This window comes from Balearica regulorum, chromosome 11 (genome assembly GCF_011004875.1).
Source record: "Balearica regulorum gibbericeps isolate bBalReg1 chromosome 11, bBalReg1.pri, whole genome shotgun sequence".
Lineage (NCBI taxonomy): Eukaryota > Metazoa > Chordata > Aves > Gruiformes > Gruidae > Balearica > Balearica regulorum.
The window spans coordinates 18,461,432-18,486,060 of record NC_046194.1 but is presented as its reverse complement, the minus strand read 5'-3'; the positions used below and the strand labels follow the sequence as shown (position 1 = coordinate 18,486,060).

At 40.9% G+C, this 24,629-nt stretch overlaps 1 protein-coding gene across 2 annotated transcripts in view; it reads left to right on the top strand.

Moving 5' to 3' along the window:
* TENM1 (teneurin transmembrane protein 1) overlaps positions 1-24,250 on the top strand; it is a 337,672-nt gene extending 313,422 nt beyond the window's left edge. For both annotated transcript variants that reach the window (XM_075763591.1, XM_075763590.1), the window contains 8 exons: positions 263-773; positions 5,860-6,032; positions 8,334-8,569; positions 14,651-14,947; positions 18,984-19,371; positions 20,048-21,268; positions 21,754-21,896; positions 23,344-24,250. In XM_075763591.1, coding sequence (XP_075619706.1) covers positions 263-773; positions 5,860-6,032; positions 8,334-8,569; positions 14,651-14,947; positions 18,984-19,371; positions 20,048-21,268; positions 21,754-21,896; positions 23,344-24,102 — 3,728 coding nt within the window. In that variant the 3' untranslated portion in view covers positions 24,103-24,250. The remainder of the gene's footprint in view (positions 1-262; positions 774-5,859; positions 6,033-8,333; positions 8,570-14,650; positions 14,948-18,983; positions 19,372-20,047; positions 21,269-21,753; positions 21,897-23,343) is intronic.
* Positions 24,251-24,629: the final 379 nt, after the last annotated feature.

Sequence of the window (24,629 nt, the reverse complement as noted above, 5' to 3'; positions counted from 1 at the left end):
TTCACAATTTGGCCATTAATGCATTCCTGAGAAGCAGGAGCCTGAGCAAAAATGGTGTAAATTAGATAATTTATATTCTTGTTTGTCTTCACTGAGACTGATTTAGAATTGCACCAACCTTAGATAATATGGATTTAATTAGTTGGAAGAAGAAACTGTTTTATTGACCTGTAAATAATACTGAGGAGCAGCAGTGTCAGGCTATGGGGATCAGCTTAAATATGGACGTTACGGATTACTAAAATTACCATTTCTCCTCCAGGTGATGGTGGATATGCCAAAGATGCAAAGCTGAAAGCACCTTCTTCTCTAGCAGTCTCTCCTGATGACACACTGTACATAGCAGACCTTGGCAACGTTCGCATCCGTGCAGTCAGCCGAAACAAGGCTCACCTCAGTGACACGAACATGTATGAGATCGCGTCACCAGCGGACCAAGAACTGTATCAGTTCACCATCAACGGCACCCACCTCCACACGCTGAACCTCATAACGAGGGACTACATTTACAATTTCACCTACAGCGGGGAAGGGGATATAGGCACCATCACCAGCAGCAACGGGAATTCAGTTCACATCCGCAGAGACACAAGTGGGCTGCCCCTGTGGGTCGTGGTGCCGGGCGGCCAGGTGTACTGGCTGACCATAAGCAGCAATGGGGTTCTGAAAAGAGTTTATGCCCAAGGCTACAACCTGGCTCTGATGACATATCCTGGAAACACAGGGCTTTTAGCAACCAAAAGCGATGAGAATGGATGGACAACTGTGTATGAGTAAGTCCATGACATTAAATGCCTGATGTAAGGAACTGTATTTTGAATGAATATTGAAATTTCTAGTAATGTAAAAAGACACTCTGCTAGTAACGCTGCATGAGAAAGGCCAAGCAGTGCTGTTGCACAAGCTTTTACAATGAAACACTACCATTTCGTAAGTGCCAAGGGCTGTCATATGTAAAAGCTCTGTATGCAGTGCCCATTAAGGGTAGCAGAAACTGCCTGAAATTATACTTCATTTGCACTTTATTATTGTGAATCTGTTTCTCTAAATGAAAATGTGGCTGTGGAATTTTTTGTAACTAAAGAAGTAGAGGCAAGTTGTGATATGAATCAGGAATTTGCAAAATTCCTGAGGAAGGCAAAAAGAGGAAAATTAGCATACTCATCAGGGAAGGGAGCGTTGCAAAGGAAATTGAGAATCTCAGTGGAAGGAATATTCAAAGACAAGAGTAGACTCGTCTCTGTCAGGAGGGGAAGAGGATATGTAATAACAAAAGGCTATGTAATAGCAAAAGACTATATATAAGGAGAGTAGAAATGACTTCGTAAGCAAGACGTTCAGCAGACCTTTGACAGGACTTCTAAAGAGCAAGACAGGACAGTTAAAGATGCAGTCAGAACATCCCAATCTGGTCCCAGAGAGAGGACAAGCCAAGAGAAAGTTCATTTTTGGTGTATAAAGAGGTGTGATTTATCAGGATTTCTCATTATTTATAATTAATTGTCATAATCCTTGTCTGAGGATGTGACAAGTGATGGATGGAAATCATGTTAACATTGCAGTATTAGTTCAGAGTCTCCAAGGAGGATAATAAAGCCTGCTTTCTGTGCAGCATAGGAGTTCATGGTCAAAAACTAAAATGAAAAGCCTTTCGGCTGAGATATGAACAGAAAACACATTGAGGAGTATTAAGTTACTGCATAAGTCACCTGGAGAGGTAGTTGAGTCACCATCATTACAGGTTTTGAGAATTACATTTTCTTAAAATGGAAGTAGGATAAAAGCAGAGAAAACTGCTGCCTAGTGCATGGGATTATTTTATTCAAGGGGATGTTTTTTCATCCTGCCCTCTATTATTCTGCCAAAGACTAAATTGATAGGGTGGACATAAGTATAAACCATTGGAGAGGGCCATTTTTTACAATATATTGGAAAACAAAACCATACAGGACCTTCCTGGTTCAGTTGTCCTTGTCAGGCATGTATTGATATAAATTTAAATTATCTTGCAACAAGACAAAGCACACTGTTGTCCTGGTGCTGTTTAAACACTGATCTGAGTGTTACCTGTTATAAGCAGAACTGACTTAAAATATATGCCTCTTTGTAATAATTTCAACACTGAGAGTGATCCACTTAAATCCCTACTTGAGGATGGCATCAGTCCAGACCATGGACCAATGACACGTTCAAAAAGCTTTTACAGTAGCTCCAAGTCATGCCTATTACTTCTTAAAATGCTGAACACCATGCATTGTTGCAGGGCCTTGATTGTTAGAGCATGTTAGAGCAGATCATTTTTAGTCATGTACTTCTCAATCTCAGTATTCTTACTCTGTCCCATTGACATTGAGCGTGAACCATTTCACACAATTATTGCTTGTGCCAGTTGTTTTCTGGCAAGTTGTTGGTTAAAGTATGGCTCAAGCAGAGTAAGATCTTTCAAAGGACTTCACCTGCTTGCAAGTGCCTCCCATTGTACGTAATACCGATTTCTTCACAAAGAGGTACTTGTACCTTGGAAGGAAAGATACGATGCATATGATTAACACAAAGAAATTTGGCTGAATTAAACAGTTTGTCGTACTTTCACAGCTTTAACCGCAGGCTAGGTAACGCTGTCCTCACTTATGCTTCGAGTTGTCCACTGTGCACTTCTGCCAGTCTAGATCAGTCAGTAGAAACTAACAGAATTACAGTTGTTAGCATGACAAAAACAACAGCAGAATTCAATAGTGAAGCCGTGTCATTAATATTTATGTTCAGTCCAATAGTTTTCAAATTCCTGAATGGCAGATACACAGGATGTCACCCAATCCGCAGCAGTCAGAGGAGCAGTTGACTTTAATCAGCGCAGTGATGAGTAGATGTGCTTTCAGGAGGTGCTGCTCACCTTCTGCCATGGATAGACCATGGGGCGTGATGGTCCTTAGTCATCCTTTAACCAGACATTATTTTCCAGGCAGGTCACATTCTGAACTGACACCCGATTTCGGTTTGAAAATGAGATTTTATTTTTTTTTAAGGGGTTACTTATATGTGAAATGCCTCTGAGTCCTATATGAACATTGTATTGGAGCTAAGAGAATTATCTTATGAGCAACTTTCAAATTGCTTGGAATCATCTTCTCTGTTTAAGCTAGATTTGCATTTGCATCCACAAGTTCAACCCATGGCACTGTCAAGCTGAAATAGGGATGAGTTTGTTTAACAACACAATACTTGGGAATATGAGCAAAGATAATGAACCGTTCAGAACATCTACCTATATGTCAGATTCACTCACAGAGGGAAATTATTAAGAGGTAGAAAACCACCTACAAAAGTACTTGTCATCCATCTATTCTGATCTGATGGAATGGAAGTACTGAAAGAGCTCTTGCATAAAATTATAGCTAATGTACAATTTTCAGTCATCTAGATTTTTTTAATATTGTATCATTAAAGCTGTAAAAGGGGAGGGGGAGCACTGGGCCTCTATTAAATCAAGGACAAGAAAACACCTGCAAGAAACAACTCTCTCTGAAAAAATTAATTAGACCGCTTTCCCTTCGAAATGATATGACTCTTAACTGTGCTAGACATAGAAATGCAAACGGATTGTGAAGCTATATCCCCAAGTGTGCATTTCAAATATTGGTGAGCACTTCCTCATGTAAGTACTGAAATCAATGCAATTATTTGCATGATTAAATGGTCACCAACATGATTAACAGCAGCATAACTGGGCCCCAAATTAACATTAAGAAATATGTTGTGATTCTGCCCCTATTAGTATGGGTAGGACATTGCTCTGCAGGAATTGAGTCCCAGTGTGCTACTATTCATCATGTGGAAGGTGGCAGAAGCCCTCCTTGGAGGGTTGGGTTTCTTGGAGCAATCTGGAATTAAAACAACCCTTTAGATGGTCACGCTGTGCAATCATTACCGAGACACTAATGTACATGTTCTCCTTGAAGTTAGTAGGACCATCTACATGAGTAAGAGTCCATTGGCATGTGCTGTAGTCTCATTATAATTCAATACTGTATCTGGCCAGCCATCCGGTAACGGTTTAACCCATTTTCAGCTACACAGGGAGTTTTGTATCTGATCATCAGCACTGTCAGGAGCAAAACTGGATCCTTACCAGAGGTGAATCCTGAGTCTTGCACACAAGTACATTGCAATAATCTGGCTGCATTTACGCCATAAAATTGCATGATTTGGGGATTTTTCTATGGTACAGTAGAAAATCCAAATAACCTAGCAAGCTGTCATATCTGTTCGATCAAGCAATAAATGAAATATATAACTGCCCCATGTCCATGGATTTTTCTAATGATGAAAAGTAGTGATCTGAGTCAGTTTTAATCGCTGGGTGTGGCACCCAGTCAGTTTGCACAGAACCAGCATGAGGGTGGAATGTAAATAAGTTGTGTGATGTATGTGAGGGCAGCAGGAGGTGAAAGAGAGAGAGATTACATTGCATTTAACATTTGATTCATTTATTTGTCAAAAAACACAAGATGGTCACTAGTTCATTCTCCAGTGTTTCATTTGAAAAGAACAGCTGCTCTATTTTTCTTTTTTATACTGGGGAGAAGAGGAAAATTCCCGATTTTTTTTTTTTTCACCAGCACTTCTTATGACATATAGATTTTGTCTGACTAATTAGGGGGAAATAAAGATCCTAAGGAAATGATGCCAACAGATTAAAGTGAAGGACATAGCCAGATTGTCTGCTGATGTGAATTGGAAGAGCTCCATTGAAGGCAGCGGAGCTTTACCGGTTGATATACCAGCTGAGGATACATTTTGTGAATGAGGGGAGACAGTTAATAAAACATAAAAACTTAATTATACTTTCCTACCTGCACAAATAGGCTTCTATTTTATGAACATGAGTTGGTTTTACTCATGCAAATACATCTGCAGTATCAGTGAGGTGTCTTAGATGAATAAAAACATGTTAGTATCAATAAGGTTTATAAGATGGAAGGCATTAATATGAAACAGTATCAAGCACCAAGCAATGTTGTGCGTTGTTTTCCATGTGAACCATCAGAAAGAACAAATATATCTGTAGAACTGAAAAGACCCATTAGAAACACTGCTTCAGAGCTTTTGAATTAATTATTGACTTTTTCATAACATGGCCCAATTCACATAAAGTACCTTAAACGAAAAGAATTTCTTTAGCACTGATGAAATTTGGGTGAACTAAAATGTGGTGCTCTAGATTCTGGTGCCGTTACTTGTGATGAGAAGTTCCTGCTGATTTGAGTAGGCCTGTGGGAAACGTAACACAAGAGTAAAAACCATGTAGGCAACTTAATCGCTGCAGATTTCAATCTAATTTTATCGCTATTGTTACGCTTTAGGTCCCCTTTTTAAATTCACCATTCATGTCGTGCACTTCACACATCAGCGACAAAAGGCAGTTTTTGAGTGGCGCAGAATCGAAGAATTGGTTTTATTTAAACTTCTGGGTAAGAAAAACGCCTTTTTGGGGGTGAGTCAGTTGCCTGAGCGCCGAGTGACCTCCAGCGGCTGCACTTCTCTATCACATCCCCACGGGTCAGACCCCGACCGTCCCTGCGCAGCGCTGAAACCTCTGCCAGAAGCTCGGTGATGCAGGTAGCATCTCATGCTGTTCCCAGTTGTATTTTATCCAGCACCACTGAAAAAGAGTCTAAGCAGGAATTCGGATTAGAGAATGAATGCGTTTTGAGTGACTAAATGGACCGATTCTTACCTTGTTACTTATTGCACACTGTTGACAATGCTTCCTGCTTTTTTCCCTGCTTTTTTCTTTTAGGAGTATCTACAAGACAATAGTGATGTATTTTCATGGCTCTGTAATGTCATGTCTTGCAGGTATGACTCCGATGGCCATCTGACCAACGCGACCTTCCCGACCGGGGAAGTCAGCAGTTTCCACAGCGATGTTGAAAAACTGACGCGAGTGGAACTTGATACTTCAAACAGAGAGAATGTGATCACAGCCACAAACTTCTCAGCTACCTCTACAATATATACTTTAAAACAAGGTAATTAAAGCATTTATGTTATTTCTTCCCTTATTACATTTCAAACCTTAGACATTATTGCATTCTTAACTGTTTGCCAAAACAAAGACATTAGAATTAGTTCATTTGTTTCTTCATTGCTTCAGTACAAATAGCTAGATACTACTTACAATTCTCCCGGGGTACCAGTTAGAAACAAACCACAAGTGAATTCTTTTCCTCCTGGAAGAGTCTCATGCATAGATTCTAGTTATTGAAATCTCTGATGTCTCCAGGCTTTACGTGCTACTTTCTGCTTCAGTATCTGGAGGACTTAGACTGACCTATAATACACTGAGCTTTGTTATTCTGAGAAGTACTGCCCAGGAGAATGATATGCTCCCCTGACGTTTTAGCACTGAAATGCTTTGTTTGGCCAATGCTGTGAATTCTTGCTGGTAGTGCTGTGTCCTGGTGACAACACTCGTAGGAAGGAGGAAAGCATGGCCCCCCTCTGCTGGTGACTGCCTTGGGGGTGAGATTCTGACTCAACCCCTGTAGACACCACGGTATTGCCCTGGCAATATCATATCTCTTGAGAAGAATTTGCTCTCTGCATAATGGAAGCGCCCCAGTGTCCTCCTCCAGATTTTGCAGATTCATCACCAAAGTTCTGGGTTTATATGGTTTAATTGATCTGGGTTTTTTTTCTCCTTGTTGATTTTTTTATTGTCAGTGGATTGTTCAGGCTGAGAGAGCAGGTGCTGGGAAATAGCTCTCTGATTTCCTTCCAGGTCTGCTATAGAAAAGCTTTGTAACTGAGCAAATCACAGAGCTTTTTTTCCTCTCATCTTTTGATCTATAAAAAAAAAATGGGAACAACTCACCTCACAAGATACTTACTCATTCCTCTTCACTGTTGCATTGCAGACACAGCACTGAATAAGTGGAAATAATTATATTGTTGTATTGCCTGTTAGGCTTTGTCCAAGTGACCCCATCTGCTCTCTGCATCATCATCATCATCTGACTGCCTGATTGCATGTCTGTGCTTAAATCTGAGACTCCTCAAAGTTGGTATGTTATCAGATTCTGTCTCAGGAAAGTGCTAGTGCACTGTGGGCAGTGCCAGAAACAAACAGCAATAGATATTGTTATACCTATCATATTTATGATTTCATATAATTTGCATATTTCCATATCTCTGTGAAACTGTCACAAAGCACCCTGTGAACAACCAATCAGACATGGTATCCTTACATCAGAGTCACAAAGTCCTTTTAATGTAAGGCCTATTTTCCACATATTCACATCTCAAGAGCTGCACCAGTTAGTTACTTCCAATTGTTACAGACCATCTTAAAAAAAATGATGTTTTTCATAGTCCCTAGCTGGTGTGAATTCAATTGCACTTTAGGGGTGAGACGTTGGCTTTGTCTCTTAGCTCTGAACACTCTGGCTCGTGATGGAGTTGCCTCCATCAGCTGAGCCACAGTAACCTCCCGTGTCCGTATCCCCAGCCTGGCCAAGTGCAAGGCGATGCGGCACAGCTCTGCCGCGGTGGAGGAATTACAGTGCCTGGGCAAGAGGAAGAGAGCGGGCAGTGGCCGTATGCCTTCGCATCCTTTCAGTGGAGACCTGCTGTGCACCCGCCGTGTGCTTCTGGCAGTTTTGGGGAGGGGGAGGGGACTGTGGTCATCCCACCTGCCCTCAACAGCCCGCTGCGGCACAGTCCTGAGCCTCTGGAGCTGCTCACTGCGCCACGGTTGCTGACCCATTCATTTTTCAGCCAACAACCCCTTCCCAGTGGGTCTCCTGCACCAGGCTTCAGGCTCGTGGCTGACCGTGCCTCTACCAGGGGCAGGGTCCTGCTGCTAATGGGGAAGAGGAGGAGGTTTGTGTGGTGGTACGGGGAAATGGGACAAAGGGAGACTGGCCATCATCCGAGACATTTTGAAAACAGCTTTCATGTTTGACCTCAGGTACTCATTGCAGTCGTTCAAGCAGCACACTGTCCTGTTAACAGATCCCAATGTGCTAAAATCATCAGGTCGTTAAAACCCACCCTACGGGTTTACTTACTTTCAAGACGAAAGCAAAAACTCTTTATTCCTGCTGCAGGAGATCTTCACAATGGAAATCATCAGCCCAAATGTAATGAAAAGCTTTTTAGACATGGGAAGGCCTGGAGGTTACAGGTTGCAAAATCACACTGTGATTGGTGTACGTTCAGCTGTCCGTAACCCAGGGACAAAGAAAGCCCTGTTGCACCTAACATTTGCCTTCTAAAGCTGGAGATCTGAACTGTTCTCTGTTCTGTTTTTGGTTGTTGTTTTCTGACAGATAACACGCAGAATATCTACCGGGTCAGCCCAGATGGGTCCCTGAGAGTCACCTTTGCCAGTGGAATGGAAATCACGCTTAACACGGAGCCGCACATTCTAGCAGGGGTTGTCAGCCCCACTTTGGGGAAGTGCAATATCTCCCTTCCTGGAGAGCATAACTCAAATCTCATTGAGTGGAGGCAAAGGAGGGAGCAGACCAAAGGCAATATCTCCACGTTTGAGAGAAGGCTAAGGGTAAGGCTTCCTCTTGTGTAAAGTGCAGTGTTCCCTTTGAAAGCCATTGAACTAAAATGATGTTGAAATGTTCTACTTTGTAAGAAGAGCGATGGAAAGTTTGTATCAATGGTGGGCCCCAGCTATGAATTTCAAAATCAAACTCCTCTGACAGTCACAGGGATGTTTGATCTCTGTTTGATTTTGGTTGTGAGACTTGACCTCAAGACATAATTACTTTTTTTTCCTTCCTCTTCTTTTTCAACTAAGAACTTAATTACGGCTTTGGAAGAAGCTGTGCGCAAAGGACAATGCGTAGTTACTCTGGCACAGCAGCAGAGTTGGAGCCATATTCTGCCTCTCTCAGATCTATTGATTCTCTTTTTTTCTGGGGGAAATAGCAGTGCCAGCCTCTGCCTGGGGCAGAGGGTCTCGCAGGGCACACCTTGGGTGTCCCGGCCAGCGTGTCTCCTGCAATCCAGAGTGATGCAGAGCCTCCCTGCATATCCAGAACGGCTCTGTATTCTGCCCTCTACGCTCTCAAACCCCCTCGCTCCCTCTGGCTGGGTTACACTGTGGCTCTAATAAAGAATTACTTTAATATTGCATCCATGGTTTATTTTTATCTGTTAGGAGAACTCACAGATTACAATGACAGATGGTCAACATTCAGCATTTAATTAGGTACCACTAAGGCTCAAAGAGACTGCTACCTTGCAGAACAGGTTTTTTACAAATTCTGTTCTGTTTTTCACATGAATACCCCTTAAAATGCCTGTACCGGTAGTACGGCTGGGAATTTTTGCCTTAAAAATATGACGTTGTTAACTTCTGGATAGGCATTATCTCTGAAGGTACATCTGTTAGCTCTGAAAATATAGCGATGGTTATTAAAATCTCTGGATTGTCTTTTGGTTATGAGATACTGTATGTTTTTTAAAAGCGTATCGTCTGTTTGGTTTTCAACTGCTTTGATCAATCAAAAATGCAAGACTTGGATGATCTGGCCAGACTGGCAACTGCACATGAAACACCTGTTTGAAAGGACATCTTTCAGATTTTACAATCACAGATACTTGATTAGGTTCTTGCAAGGGGGGAGAAGCTTCGTTTAGTCTTTCTTGCCCATTTTCTGGCTGCCTCCTCTCTAGCATAGCATGAGTCCTCATAGCCCTGTCTGGGGAGGCAGCTGAACTTAGTACAGTCACAAACTTGTGTTAAGGTGGCAGGATCCAAACTATGGCCTCCATGGCTCATGTTATTTTGTGCTTAAATAACTGTGTGGCACATTTTTCTTTAAGCATCTTTCGTAATAAAACCTTAAATGGAAAGGACGTAGTCAGTCATCTATTCGGCTTACATTGCCAGGGCCAAGTTGTTCGTGACAGTTATATTTAATATAAGTACTTCATCCTGCACAGTTTTCCTATTATGCAGTTTATATTTTCTGTTGTTGAAATTGATTGCAGGTTCTTTTAACTCATTTTCACTTGCTTCTGCACGATCCTTAATATTGCCTGGGAGGAAAGGAAAGGGAGGAAATTCACAAATTGGTCAGGATTAAATGGATTCTGGCTGGAGGCAGAAAATGTTCATTGAAATACTACAACTCTGAAGCTATCCAGAGCTCAACTGATTGACCTGCCTCTGGACCAGTCTGTTGGTGTATAGAACCACTCGTGTACTCCTCCTTCCCCTCCTTCACCTTCATCCAGTGAGAGGATGGAAGGTGAAGTGTAAGAATGATTTTGATGTGCTGCTGTCTTATATTCTCTGTCCTTCCAAAAGTATCCACTAGCATCACAACAGCTGACCATTGCGTTGCTATTTCTGTAAATTGTGTCTTTTTATATGTACCCAAGATTGAGGGGGCTTATGGATTGTCCCTGCCTACTCAGAAGGATAAGTCAGCTACCTGTTTTACAACGTTTTCCCCTCCCTTGAATGTACTGAGCATCTGTCTGAGGGCTGTCAGGGCAAGGCTGGAGGAAACGTGGTGGGATAGCACATTAAATGGGGATTTGATAGTGGAAAGGAGGAGAAATATTCTGCGCATAGGATACACCGTGTAAATAGACACAAGAGAAAGGGACAAATGGGCTTTCGAGGCTGTCACTGCCAATAAGAAGGACTTTGGAGGATGGGTGAAATATATGGGTCCTGGAGTTCAGCTGTAGCACTGAGAAGTTTACGTGGGATGCTGATGGAGTGGGGAGTCAGCAGACGTGGAAGGAGCTGGACCAGTGCAGCTGGCAAGGACGGCAAAGGAGCGGCAGAATTTACCCAGAGACAGCTATCTTTCTTTGGTGATTAAAGGAAAGATGCAGGACAGCAAGAGCAAAAATGCCATCAGATAGTGTGGTTGAAGCAGTATGCCAAATAATTAAAGGGATTTAGGGCTTACTGTTGACAGACCCTTGAGTACTGCTGGGGAAAAAAATGTAGCATCATTAGAAGCCCTTACAGTGAATAAGGTTCTGGTGAGACTTTCTGAAAACTTCTAGTTTCAAATTTCTTTATATTTTAAAAAGAAAGTTTTTAGACACTTAATATGCCATGACTGGCATAATAGGAAGCGTGTTAGAAAGCTTGCAATGTAGGGCAGAAAGAACTATGCTGAACTTTGAAAATATATGTAAAGAAAAGCTCTGGGGATTGGACCAGTTCTCAATGGAAATGAACAGACTTGCAGGAGCCCTCAGTTAAAGAGAAAAAACCAGCACAATGGGAGAGTTTTCTAAAAAAAAAAAAAAAAAGCATAGAAATGAGATTTAAAGATGTTACTTAGCGATCAGGCCTGATACCATCATTGAAACAAACGGCTTTGAGTGCTAAGAGGTATAAATTAGAAGGCAGGTAACTGGGGATGAGGTAAAGGATGACCTAGTTGAGAAGAAGAAAGCTTTTCCTTCTCTGCCTGGTCCTGACATTTTTAATACTTAATTGCAATTTGCAACTATCTTGAAAGCATGTCACTCTATTAGTGTTATTTCTGATTTTGGAAGGAGGCCACGGGTAGCACGTTCTGAATAATGCTGTAAACGTTCTGTTTTAAAAAGTGCAAATTTTGCACGGTGCAAGTTCCCTGCTCCAGAAATAGAGCAGAAGCAAGGAAGTTAACTGAAATGTTAGAACAGACATCTAGCGTTATCTCAGTATCTAAATCAATGTGGGAAACAAATTAATCACAGGTTTCCTTTAAGTGCAGGACTGCTTGCCCTGGTGCTTCCTGAAAGTATATAAAACAGTCTGTAGGCATGTATGCATTTTATATTAATAATAAATCTATGTACAATCAGGCATTTTAGCATCAATCTTAATCCAGCAAGACTTCTTTTTTAACAATTGAACTGCTATTTTAATTGACTTCTAAAAATGAAGCAAAGGCTGTTGTTAAAACCAATGAGCATGATGCATAGTAAAATACTGATTAGAATGCAGTTCTGTTCCCTCCTGTCTTTTGCATAACTTAGAGGAACTTGGCATTGGATGCAGTCCAGGTTTTATAACTGAATATCTATGAAATTGGAAATTGAATGCTTGGACATTCTTAATTTTTTTGGCTTTTTTTTTTTTTGCTTTTTTTTTCCTTTTTTTTTCCTTTTTTTTTTTCTTTTTTTTTTCTTTTCTTTTCCTTTTTTTTTTTTTGTTAATAACAGAAAAGGAAGTATCTCACTGGCCTCAATTCAAAAGTCCTGCAGATGCAGGCTTTGACAGCTATGTTTATTATTGCATTTAGCGAATGATCTCCCTTGATTTACCAGTCTTACAGCAAGTTCTACTGATAGGACCAAATCCTCTGCCAGTGTGTATCAGTTTACGTTGACTCAAATCAAAACGTAGACGAGGAAATAATACAATCATCTCATCTGATTTACATGTGGTAGACAGTTCAGGTTTGAGAATGAAAGTCAAGAGAAGTGCACATTTATGCAATTATTTACACTGCAAAATTTCTAGCTGTAAAACTGATGGAAGTAGAGTCAACAACTTTAAAAATAAATAATAAATATATCTTTTTATGCACTACTAACATTATTATTGAACTCAGCTGAATTTTTCTCCCTCTTTTCATCGGCCGAAATTCTGACCTGACGTTGCTTTCAGAAACGAGTTTCCCTGGCTTGTGACAGACCACGAGCGCCAGGCTCTCAGAGGGGCTCCTTACGACGCTGTATGTACGTCGGAGGAGTTGTCTTTTAAGAAGCCCCCAGGATTTGAAATCAGCTTTTCAGTGACACGGTTGAAATGAGGCCTGCTACTCATGTATCATCCTGTCTTGCCTTGAGACGGCTGTTAAATTTAACTTTAATCTAATCTAAGAAAGTAAACAAATGAGACATAAAGTGTGGAATATAAGGGAAATAATGGCATCCACCCAAAAGCTCTGTGAGCTTTCAAATGCTGCCGCTATCCACTTCGCTGCTAATTCTGCCTCTGTTTGGTTTTCATTCTTATTTGTTGTATCGTCCCTGAAATTTAGATTGCAAGCAATTTGTATTCGAGACTTCCCGTTCTCCTAACTGCATTCTACAATATAATAATAATAGCAATAAGAACATTAAATATGTACATAGATAGTAAATGAATATGAGCCCGGGTACATCCCCTGCTTGCTTTTCAGTTATTTTACCACCAAGAGGGTTTGTTTTCAGAAATTGCAAGAAGTTTGCAAAGAAATATATTATAATAAATTTAATCCATCAGACTGTATACAAGCAAATATAGTTGAACTGAGCATCACATTTTACTTGGGCTCCTTAACTATCATTAGAGCATAAATCGTAATAGTTACAGCAGTCTACAGGGGTATATAGGTATTTTACAGCTATTGTAAATGAACACTATTAAAGTTAGACATGTGTGTATATAAAACCCCAGGAATGGTAGTTGAAGAAAGAACACCTGCTTCTTCTAGATTTTCAAATTATTTTGTATCTAAAAACAGAAAGGGGAAAGAAAAAAATGTTCTTTCTAATCACTACCACCATATGATCCCAGCTTGAATTATTAAACAGGTATTCTTAACCATTTACTTCGTGGCTGTGCCTCCAGGTCTCGGGGGGGACCAAGCACTGTGCTGTGCACTGGGCTAACACCTGCACCGACATCGTCTCTGCTATAAGGAATTTATTAATTGGGACAGATTACTGCAGGTGATTAGATAAAATGCAGTAGATTCATACGAGCGCATTGAGCATTGATCTGAAAAAGACGAGTCAATGAACAATGTCTTATGGTTCCCTAAATTATCTCTCGGATTTAAATGGAGTTTAATAGTGATTGCCCAGTGACTGAATGATGTAAGGAGGCAGCTGATGAAAGCGCTGGATAAATATATTTTGTCATCATGCATCTGGCTCAGCTTTGAACTTGATTTCAAACTGAGAGTTGGGCTGTCCCTCGGCATTTTCCTGTTGGCCCATAAACGTTAGCAGATCGCGGCACATCACTCCCTTAGTCTGTCGGACACGGTGAGTTTCACAAATGCTGCAGGTCCCAGATGTGGTGAGGGAGCTGCAACAAGGAGTATGGCTGGCACCAGGCACCGCTCCCGCTGGCTTGCACGAGCTCTGGGAGCGGGGTGGTTTTGTGAAGAGGTACGAGGACGGTGGTGAGCAGGGCACCCGGGAGCTGCGAGCACAGCTCTTCCCTTTGCGGCATCAGCGTGCAACCTGGCGCGGGCTGTCCCAGAGCAGCAGCTGACTGTCAGCGTTCACTGAGCTTCAGAGAGAGGATGTGAGATAGGGTATCTTTGCTAATTTGTGGGCTTAATTGCACACCTTTGGCTGGAATCAAAAAGTCGATCCACAGAGGGATGAAAGAAGAAAAACTTAGGAAAAGGTGAGGGTTGAGCACATGGAAATAGGAAGCATCCTCTAATGCAAAGTATAACAACACTGCATGGAAGCAGCATTTTGTTTCTTGGTCCTCCTGTTTCTCATATGAATATTTTTCTGTTTTCTAGTCTTTAATAAGGCCTAAATTCTCCATCATAATGTTAAGCCATTGCACATTTTGATTAGAGCTCCCACAGAAACGTCCGTGTTGTGCATGATTCAGATGCGTTGTTTTCTTACCTTCGTGTATCTTTGTGTTTAGGCCCACAACAGAAACCTGCTTTCCATTGATTTCGATCATGTAACCAGAACCGGAAAGATTTATGATGATCATCGAAAATTCACTCTTCGGATTATGTATGACCAGACGGGACGTCCAATTTTATGGTCGCCCATCAGCAAGTACAATGAGGTCAATATCACTTACTCGCATTCTGGATTAGTCACCTATATCCAAAGAGGAACCTGGACTGAGAAAATGGAGTATGATCCAAGTGGGAACATAATTTCCAGAACATGGGCAGATGGTAAAATATGGAGTTACACATATTTAGAAAAGGTAAATCATTTTAAAAGTGGATTGTTGTACTAAGGCAAAAATATTTATTTCGATATAGATATTATATTGTGAACTGGGCTATAATGCTGCCTCTTGCAAGAGTATTTAAGACTTTTTAAACAGAAAATGCATAAAAACGTCTCTGGACATGCTTAGGCCTACAAGTCACCAGTTCAAACCTGCCATAGTTTAGTTCTGAAGAAAGTTATTAGCACCTCAGATTCATTTAACTGCTAAGTAGAAATGTCATCTTGGTCTCAGTCCAAGTTCAAGTGAAGAAGGGACACTCGCTGCTGATAAACATGTTGCCACTCTGTATAACATGGTCAAAAATATAACAGTCACCGAAAAGGAACTGTTTCCTCCCCACAAACACAGCTTTTTTAAGGCAAAATTATGAGGCAGTGAGTACCAGTTGCACCTACTCATTGCTGTGCTGTAAAAAAAGGACTGATCCTATGAGGAGAAAGATGGCTTCAGTATTTATGAGAGCTATTTGGGGGGGGGGGGGGAATAGTCATATGGAATGAGTTACTGCTCTGCTTTTATAGTCACTTCGTGTCTAAATTGCCTGAGTATTGTAATTTTCATTTATGTCCCTAGATAATGGTCACAAGATGGGGGAATAGGTAGTGTACAGACTAAGGAAGAATAGCATCTCATTTATCTGTAGAAGTGTCTCATTTGGGATCATCTTGTCTCTCAAAACCAAAAAGCCAATCTGTATTTTTAAAGCTTTCAGAACTCGGTGTGAAATTGTATTCAGTGTCCATTGAAACTTTTTTTTTTTTTTTTTTAAATAGCAACGTCTTGGACTATCCAATATACCATGGGTTTGCAGAACATTTTCTCTGAACCACAGAGAAAGGCTGGGAGGGGGCAGGTGAGGTAAAACTGATAGGGGGTATTACACGCAGGAAATCCAGTCACTTTGAAGTTATTTATATATTTAAAAGTTCCAAATGTGTACTTTTAAGATAAACTTTGCTGTACTTATTTTGAATGTATTTAAGCCTGATCCTCAAAAAACTTAAACCTAACCCAGAGAGAAAAACGATTTAGACTGGAGAATGCATAAAAATGCGATTCCTCCCTTGTCTGCATGCAGTGTGGTTCTTGCACGTGTTAACAAGATTGGCAAACCCTAGAAGCTTCAGAAGTTTGGTTCAGATAAATTTGTCAGGGCTTCTTTTGTCTGTGTGCTCTTCTGCAAATTGCAAGTAAACAGACGTTTAGTACAGCTTTCAAATATTTGGGCAATGTGCCTTTTGGAGGAATCTTTTATTTTTTCTTTGGGCCTAATGGACTGTATTTTTGGAAAGATGTATGCTGCTTATCTTTCCAAACCACTTTGTCTCTTCTTAGTTTATGATGAGCTTATAAATAAAGTCATATAATTTAAAAAAGTTATTCCGGAATTCTGCACAAGTGGCCAAATCCTGATCTTGTAGAAGCAAATGGCAAAAGATTACTGGTTCGGGTAGCAGCAGGCTTGGGTTACGCTGCAACTTGTCATTAAAATTATTGAAAGTCGTACACACTATGGACATAATCTTCCGGCTATTTAATGTACTTTCATCACTGTTTGTTCCTTGTGCCAAAGAAAGACTAATTCACTGTCAAAATTAGACACTGAGATATCATTTTGTGGCTCCATTAAAGGCAGTAACTCATTGTGTTAACTGTGTAATGATTGCTAAAGGTTGTCTGAAACCTCGTAAGACCCAATGATTCCTTTTATCAAAAATCAATTATATCATTCGCTTCCAATTCATAGTTATTTATTTCTTCATTTTTTATCACTTGATGAGTTAATTGTACATCTTCAAAAATCTCTCCCCCTGCCAAAATCAGGCCAAATAATTTAGGTTTTATTTACAGTAGCACTGTAAATATTTTTTTACTTATGAGATTCGGTTCCTCTTGTTGTGGTCACTTTTCTCGATTAGTTAACGGTGTTACAAAATCTCCTGAATACTCCGAGCTTGCTTCCGAAATCCTGCCGTTTACCACCAGACAAAACAGATGAGCGGCTGCGTGTGTATGTTGGACAGAAATGACATCTAGTGGTGACACTCAGCATTTCTGTGTATTCCCACTGGAGCTCCAAGTAATTGCCCCTGGCTGTTTGTCTCAATATACCGTGCGGCATCAATCATTACATGGTTGACCAGGCTCTGTTTGCTTTTATAAAATGACAGCTTTTGGGATGTTTTATGAGCTACCCTCTGAAATCCTTTAAGACAATTAGAAGCCAATTTGTGGAAAGAGTTGAAAAATCTATTGTAATATTATTAGGATGAATTGGGAATTAATTTTTTTTTCTCTTTATGGTATCTTCTAATAGGCTAGAGAGGATACTGAGTCTCCAACGCTTGTACTGTCTATCCTTTTACTATCCTGGACAAAAGTGGAAAAGCCACAAAGTGCTGTAAAAATGGCACACAGGGGCACTAAAGTTATATTAGAGATGTTTCTGATCTTGTTATTCATACTCTGTCAATGGCAGACAGCTTAAAAACAGGCCTGGGAGCTGGGAGAGTTCAGCCAGTGGTTTACTGCAGATTGGGGACTCTTGACTGAAGGTGAAAACAAAATAAACACTGTGCGTGTTCGAAATGCTTGGCAGACCGGCAATAAAGCGATCGGAAAAAGCTCGGTGTAAAGGTCTGTTGTCACCGGTTGGCAGAGGATAACTTGCGAGCGACATATGTTGGTGCTCTCTGGCTTGTGTGCGGGTGACAGATGTCTGTCACCGAGGGCAGGAAGAAACACATCTTGGGGGGGCAGGGGGTGCAGAGGGGGTGGCCAAGGCTTAGCCTATCTTTGGTCCTTCGAAGAAGCACTTGGGTTATTTGTCAGAGCAAAGTGGCTCACGGCCAATGTTACTTAACACATTGCAGAGCTGAGCTCTTGGTGTTTTCTTCCCAGAGAAGATTTTTGAGCTTAGAGGGGAAAAGAGCCTTTTTTTTTTTTTTTTTCAGATTTCATTCCTGAATGCTCTATGAAAAAGCAGTCAGACTGTTATTCATAAGACTTTGTTTTGCGCGATGTCTCAATCACGCAGCAGCCTGACAAATTTGCTTATGTGCCTGGTCAGTTTGGGCTGCGAGCTCAGGACTGTGCAGGGTCAGTGCTCAGGTCCAGCCAAGCCGCGTACTGGAGCTGGGGGAAGGCTACAAACTTCTTCCGTGTATTCTCACTCTTTTTTCACTGTGCTTGTTTCAACAGTGACTGTTGGGCTTCTACTCTGTGACACTGTGACTTTGCACATGACTGGTGAAAAGGTTTATAGAAGCCAAACTTTAAATTTGCACAGAAAAACATCTGCCATGCTTGTGCATTCATCTGCCAAGCAAACCAACCAGATTTCATTGACCAGCCGCAATTAACCAACACAGGGCAAATATCAAGTACCTGTGTAGAAATTATATTCTTTGTAAACATTAAAAAACAGAGATAGAAGAACACCAAAGCACCTGCAGACTATTTTCATTCATCTGTAAGCACAGAGATATTGTGACCTCTGGGGCAATGTGCATTTAATAGAAGACATACAGAAAAAGGGGTAGGTCTGTGCTGGAGATATGCAGAGTGCCAATAAAAGCTAAGCACCTTGTACACACCTTTGAAAGTTTCCCCTGTCCACCTTCCTTAGAAACATCTGCTGGTGCAGATGCTCTGCCTGTGTGTGAGGAAGAGGTTCCTTCTGGTTTTTCTTCCTGGGAGAATGACCTAAATATTTCAAAGCGACATAGCAAGTCAGCATGAGGCTGAAATGCTACTGAGAGCCACATCTGCCTTCCAGTTTGGAGATCCTTACCTCTAGACTTAATATTAATCTCCTCTTGTTTTGTACCACTTTGCTGGCCAGGTCTCCTGGAGCTGAAAGCTTCACTTGGAATTGCGCAGACAGCAACAGCAAACTACAAGCGTGGATGGTTGTTTCAGCATTTCCTTAACCTTCAGGCACTCGCTAGATGATTATTTATTTGCTTGATCAGCCACTTACACTACCATTCCTGTTTGATTGCAGTCCGTGATGCTCCTGTTGCACAGCCAGCGCCGCTACATCTTTGAGTATGACCAGTCCGACTACCTGCTCTCGGTCACCATGCCGAGCATGGTGCGCCATGCCTTGCAGACCATGCTGTCCGTCGGGTACTACCGCAACATCTATACCCCTCCGGACAGCAACGCGGCTTTCATACAGGACGTCGCCAGAGACGGACGCCTTCTGCAAACGTTGTATCCTGGGACAGGACGCAGGGTCCTTTACAAATACACCAAACAGTCCCGACTTTCCGAGATTCTTTATGATACTACTCAAGTCACGTTCACCTACGAGGAATCTTCTGGGGTTATTAAAACAATACATTTAATGCACGATGGGTTCATCTGTACTATCAGATACAGACAAACAGGTTTGTGTAAAAAAACTTGTGCTGAAGTTTTGGGCCTTGATCCTGCACTTACCTGGCATGAAATTCCATTATTTTTATGTCTACAAGTTCTTATATTTTATGTTTCAATAGAAAAATATGCGTGTATATCTCTATGTCTGTGTCCATAGGCATATATAGCTGTCCCATTTGAAATACAGTTTTCTTTTTATTGCTTGGTATGGAATAGCTCTTATAATGTTTGATTGTTTTTATTCCACTGTGTGGATATTTGCTAAATACTAAATCAAGTTGTTTTATTGTTTGCATTTTCAAGTTTCCCTGTTTATACCATAATATAACATAAATTCAAAGGGGCTGTTTATATGAGGAAGGAAATCACCATGTAAAATAAATTTAGTTTAGAATTATCTTGTAAGTAAATAGAAATCATAATTATGAATAAAATAGCATTTGTTTAAGCAAATGCTAATAAAATAAAAATATTTTGTAGAGCAAGCATTAATAACGGTTTGTGAGAGAATAATCTAACATATTCTTAGTTAATGGTATTTTCTGAGACAGTCAAGTAGCAATAAGGCTTGAGGGTATATTTGAGTTCATCGCCTGTCTGTGCTAGATCTGTAGGGTAAGGATACTGCTGACATAATTCATTATTCTTCTTGCTTTTCCTCTTTCCCCTGTTTGTTTTGGACAGGTCCGCTGATTGGTCGCCAAATCTTCAGGTTTAGTGAAGAAGGGCTTGTAAATGCCAGATTTGACTACAGCTATAACAACTTCCGTGTCACGAGCATGCAGGCCATGATAAATGAGACGCCTCTTCCCATAGATCTGTACCGTTATGTCGATGTTTCTGGCAGAACTGAACAATTTGGAAAATTCAGTGTAATTAATTATGATTTAAACCAAGTTATAACCACCACTGTGATGAAACATACCAAAATTTTTAGTGCCAATGGTCAGGTGATTGAAGTACAGTATGAAATTCTCAAGTCTATCGCTTACTGGATGACCATCCAATATGATAATATGGGTCGTATGGTGATCTGTGATATACGCGTAGGTGTAGATGCCAATATAACAAGATATTTTTATGAATATGATGCTGATGGCCAACTTCAAACTGTGTCTGTGAATGATAAAACCCAGTGGCGCTACAGCTATGACCTTAATGGCAACATCAACTTGCTGAGCCATGGAAACAGCGCGCGTCTCACTCCTCTGAGATACGATCTGAGAGATCGCATTACCAGACTTGGAGAAATTCAATATAAAATGGATGAAGATGGTTTTCTCAGGCAAAGAGGCAATGAGATCTTTGAGTACAACTCTAACGGTCTGCTGAACAAAGCATACAACAAAGTGTCTGGCTGGACTGTGCAATACTGTTATGATGGTCTTGGAAGACGAGTTGCAAGCAAATCAAGCCTAGGACAACACTTACAGTTCTTCTATGCTGATCTCTCCAACCCAATAAGAGTTACTCACTTGTACAATCATACTAGCTCAGAAATAACATCCCTGTATTACGATCTTCAAGGTCATCTCATTGCAATGGAATTAAGCAGTGGAGAAGAATATTATGTTGCTTGTGATAACACTGGAACACCTCTAGCTGTGTTTAGCAGTCGGGGCCAAGTCATAAAAGAGATTTTGTACACCCCATATGGAGAGATCTACCACGACACTAATCCAGATTTCCAGGTTATCATTGGTTTTCATGGGGGGCTCTATGATTCTCTTACTAAATTAGTTCATCTGGGTCAGCGGGACTACGACGTCATTGCTGGTCGGTGGACGACACCAAATCATCATATATGGAAACACCTGAATGCTGTCCCACAACCATTTAATCTCTACTCATTTGAAAATAATTACCCAGTTGGCAGAATCCAAGATGTTGCAAAGTATACAACAGGTAAAAGTAACACGTTTCTCATGAAAATACAACTTTTTATCAAATTCTGGTATGGATTCAAGATTCCAGAAATCTTTTGCATACATCCAAAGTTACTATTTGGCTCTAATCTTACATATATTAATTTCTTTAATAGGTAGCATCTTACTGAGCTTGATCTGTTTTCTATAGCCTTTATGGTAACCAAGAATATAATTAATAGTTGTTTCTGCTGCTTTTCTAAGTGCTAAAATTAGGGGAAGAATGGAGGCAGCTTAATTTGAATTTTTGCCGTTATAAATAGATAGAAGGTGCACTATTGATCTGAGTATAGCTATGCTTTGTAATCAAATAATTTGTTTGCTACAATAAATGCTGTAACCAGTACTGAAAGCAGAAATTGATGTGAAATCATTATTTCCGCATAGCTGGGATTTCTGCAGACTACCCTCACTTTTTCTAGGATTTATATGCCTTATTGCCAGCATCCTTTTCTTGTTTTGTAGACATTGGAAGTTGGCTAGAGCTGTTTGGTTTCCAGTTGCACAACGTACTGCCTGGATTCCCAAAACCAGAGATAGAAGCTTTGGAGACAACATACGAACTTCTACAGCTTCAAACAAAAACCCAAGAGTGGGATCCTGGAAAGGTTAGCAAAAACTCTGTTCAGCTGCTTCAAATACTAAATTAAGGAATTTTATTAGAAAATATTGGAGACCAAGGAAACAGTGTGACTGTATCTTTCAGCATAATAGGCAAGGCAAATCGTCTAACAATGCTACAACTTTAATGTTGTCAATTATGACTGGCATCAGAGTGGAAGAGAGTTTTAAGGAGAAGCTTTTAGCAAGAGTGAAGGAACATTACAGCTGGTTACAGAGAAACTGCCCAAATTTGAGGGGCAGGATAGGCAAAAGGGTAAAAGCATTTGTGTGAAAATTGGAAAAAAAAAACTGCAAAAGAATTTGTGGAATTAAAAAAATTAACAGATTTTCATCCTTGTTAGAAAAGATGCCACAAGAGACGCAAAATCACTGAGGGTATAAACAGCTTTACAAGTCTGTACCTCTGCATAATTATTGCAGGAAAACAGAAATGGTGCTATGGATTTGTAGGGGGGAGTCTGTAAAACTCAACCTTGCTCCAGGGCTCATTTTCAGCGGAGCCATGCGGCAGCTATCAGGGTCCAGCAATCAATGTAACTGCAACAGGACCAACTACCGATATTCTGAGCAGGCGTTCGTGTTTTGCATTTGACCACATGAGCATCCGTTAACAAAGAAATACCATTTTGCAAAGATGAGAGAGAAAAGATGCCTTTCCTCTAATGCAGTCAGGAAAAGGAAGTATAAAGTGGTGTGAGTTCACATTCGCAGAGTTTAACACACTTCTTTTCCCGTGCACAAATGACTGCACAAAGTGCAGAGGGCTGGACAGTCAGATCTCGTTCCAGATGTAGGAGTGTGTCCATGTAAAATTGGCACTGAGCTATTAAAGAAGCTATTACAAAGGCACCGAAAAGGTGTAGTGATAGATATAGTGTTAAAAGACAAATAGATGGTTGGAGTGAGATTATTTTTTTTTTAGCCTCAATGAGGGAGCAAGATCTACAGATCTGATGTGCTTGCCTGGGTCCTGTTGTTCTAGTGTCTTGAGACCTTCACAGCCTGCTTTCCTTAAAGAATGGGCCGTAAAAACTGTTACTGCTATTTTACAGAAGACATAGTTAAATGCACAGAGACTAAGCATAGAGTCGTGTGGAAGAGCACAGCTTTGAGTTCAGGTTTCCAGCCATTAGAGTAACAATTCAAGGGGAGAGGAAGAAAAGACAAGGAAGAATAAATACAAAAATAGCATTTGTGATAAACACATCTTCCATTTGTTTTCTAGAAATGAAAGAGTCCAAGAGACAGGAAGCAGTACCTTAGGCGATTAGAAAGCCTGTGCGTATACCCAGGCTCTGTAGATGTGCACCATTTTTTCCAGACAAATTGGAGAACCATTCTAAAGCAATTAAGAGATTAGTAGGGTCTGTGAGACACTATAATGAACAGCAAGATGCCTCACCTGCAAACTATTGGTATTTTCTTTTCCAGACTATCCTTGGTATTCAGTGTGAGCTACAAAAGCAACTCCGAAACTTTATATCCTTGGATCAACTTCCTATGACACCCAGGTACAGTGATGGCAAGTGCTACGAGGGAGTGAAGCAACTGAGATTTGCAGCCATTCCTTCGGTATTTGGAAAAGGCATCAAATTCGCTATAAAGGATGGTATAGTGACAGCTGACATTATAGGCGTGGCTAACGAGGACAGCCGGCGCATTGCTGCCATCCTCAACAACGCTCATTATCTGGAGAACCTGCATTTCACCATAGAGGGCCGAGACACGCATTATTTCATCAAGCTGGGGTCTTTGGAAGAAGATTTGGCCCTAATTGGCAACACCGGAGGACGACGCATCTTGGAGAATGGCGTCAACGTCACAGTGTCACAGATGACTTCTGTGATCAACGGGAGGACTAGACGCTTTGCTGACATCCAGCTCCAGCACGGCGCCCTGTGCTTTAACGTCCGGTATGGAACAACGGTGGAAGAAGAAAAGAACCATGTCTTAGAGATAGCCAGGCAGAGAGCCGTGGCTCAAGCCTGGACTAAGGAGCAGAGACGGCTGCAGGAAGGGGAAGAAGGTATTAGGGCATGGACAGATGGAGAGAAACAGCAGCTTCTAAGCACTGGGAGGGTACAAGGCTACGATGGATATTTTGTTTTATCTGTGGAGCAGTATCTCGAACTTTCTGACAGTGCCAACAATATTCACTTTATGAGACAGAGTGAAATAGGCAGAAGGTAACAAAGAAAATCTCTGCCTTTGCGTCACCAAAGACTGCCTGTTTTTAAACATAAAATGGTTTATTGTATTGGTTTTTCTAGATCAGAACTCTGTATATATAAATATAGAGGAGAAAACATATCCAACTGCCTTTAAATGTGACAGAAGATGGTATTTTAATATTGTTCGTTTAACTCTTTGAGAGACGACAGTGACGATTTTTAGTTCTTGTGTGGCAGTATTCAAAAATTTCAGAAGCAGAGTCCTGACAGCTGAGCAGCGCGACCCGCGCGCGAGGTGCCCGGGGTGACGCCACACGTCCCTGCGGGGTGGGGGAGAGCGCAGCGTGCTCTGCCTTCTTCTAAAGAAACACGACTTTTTTGTTGTTGTTGATTTAATAATTCACCAGTTATTTAGAAAGGTTACAGAGCCTGATTCTGCAACCCATATTTACTGGGCGGTTCTAATCCCAGTGAGATCCCGTAAGTTCAAGGGGTTGCATTCAGAAACCAGACTGTGTATGGAAACTTCGTAGTTGCTCACCAACC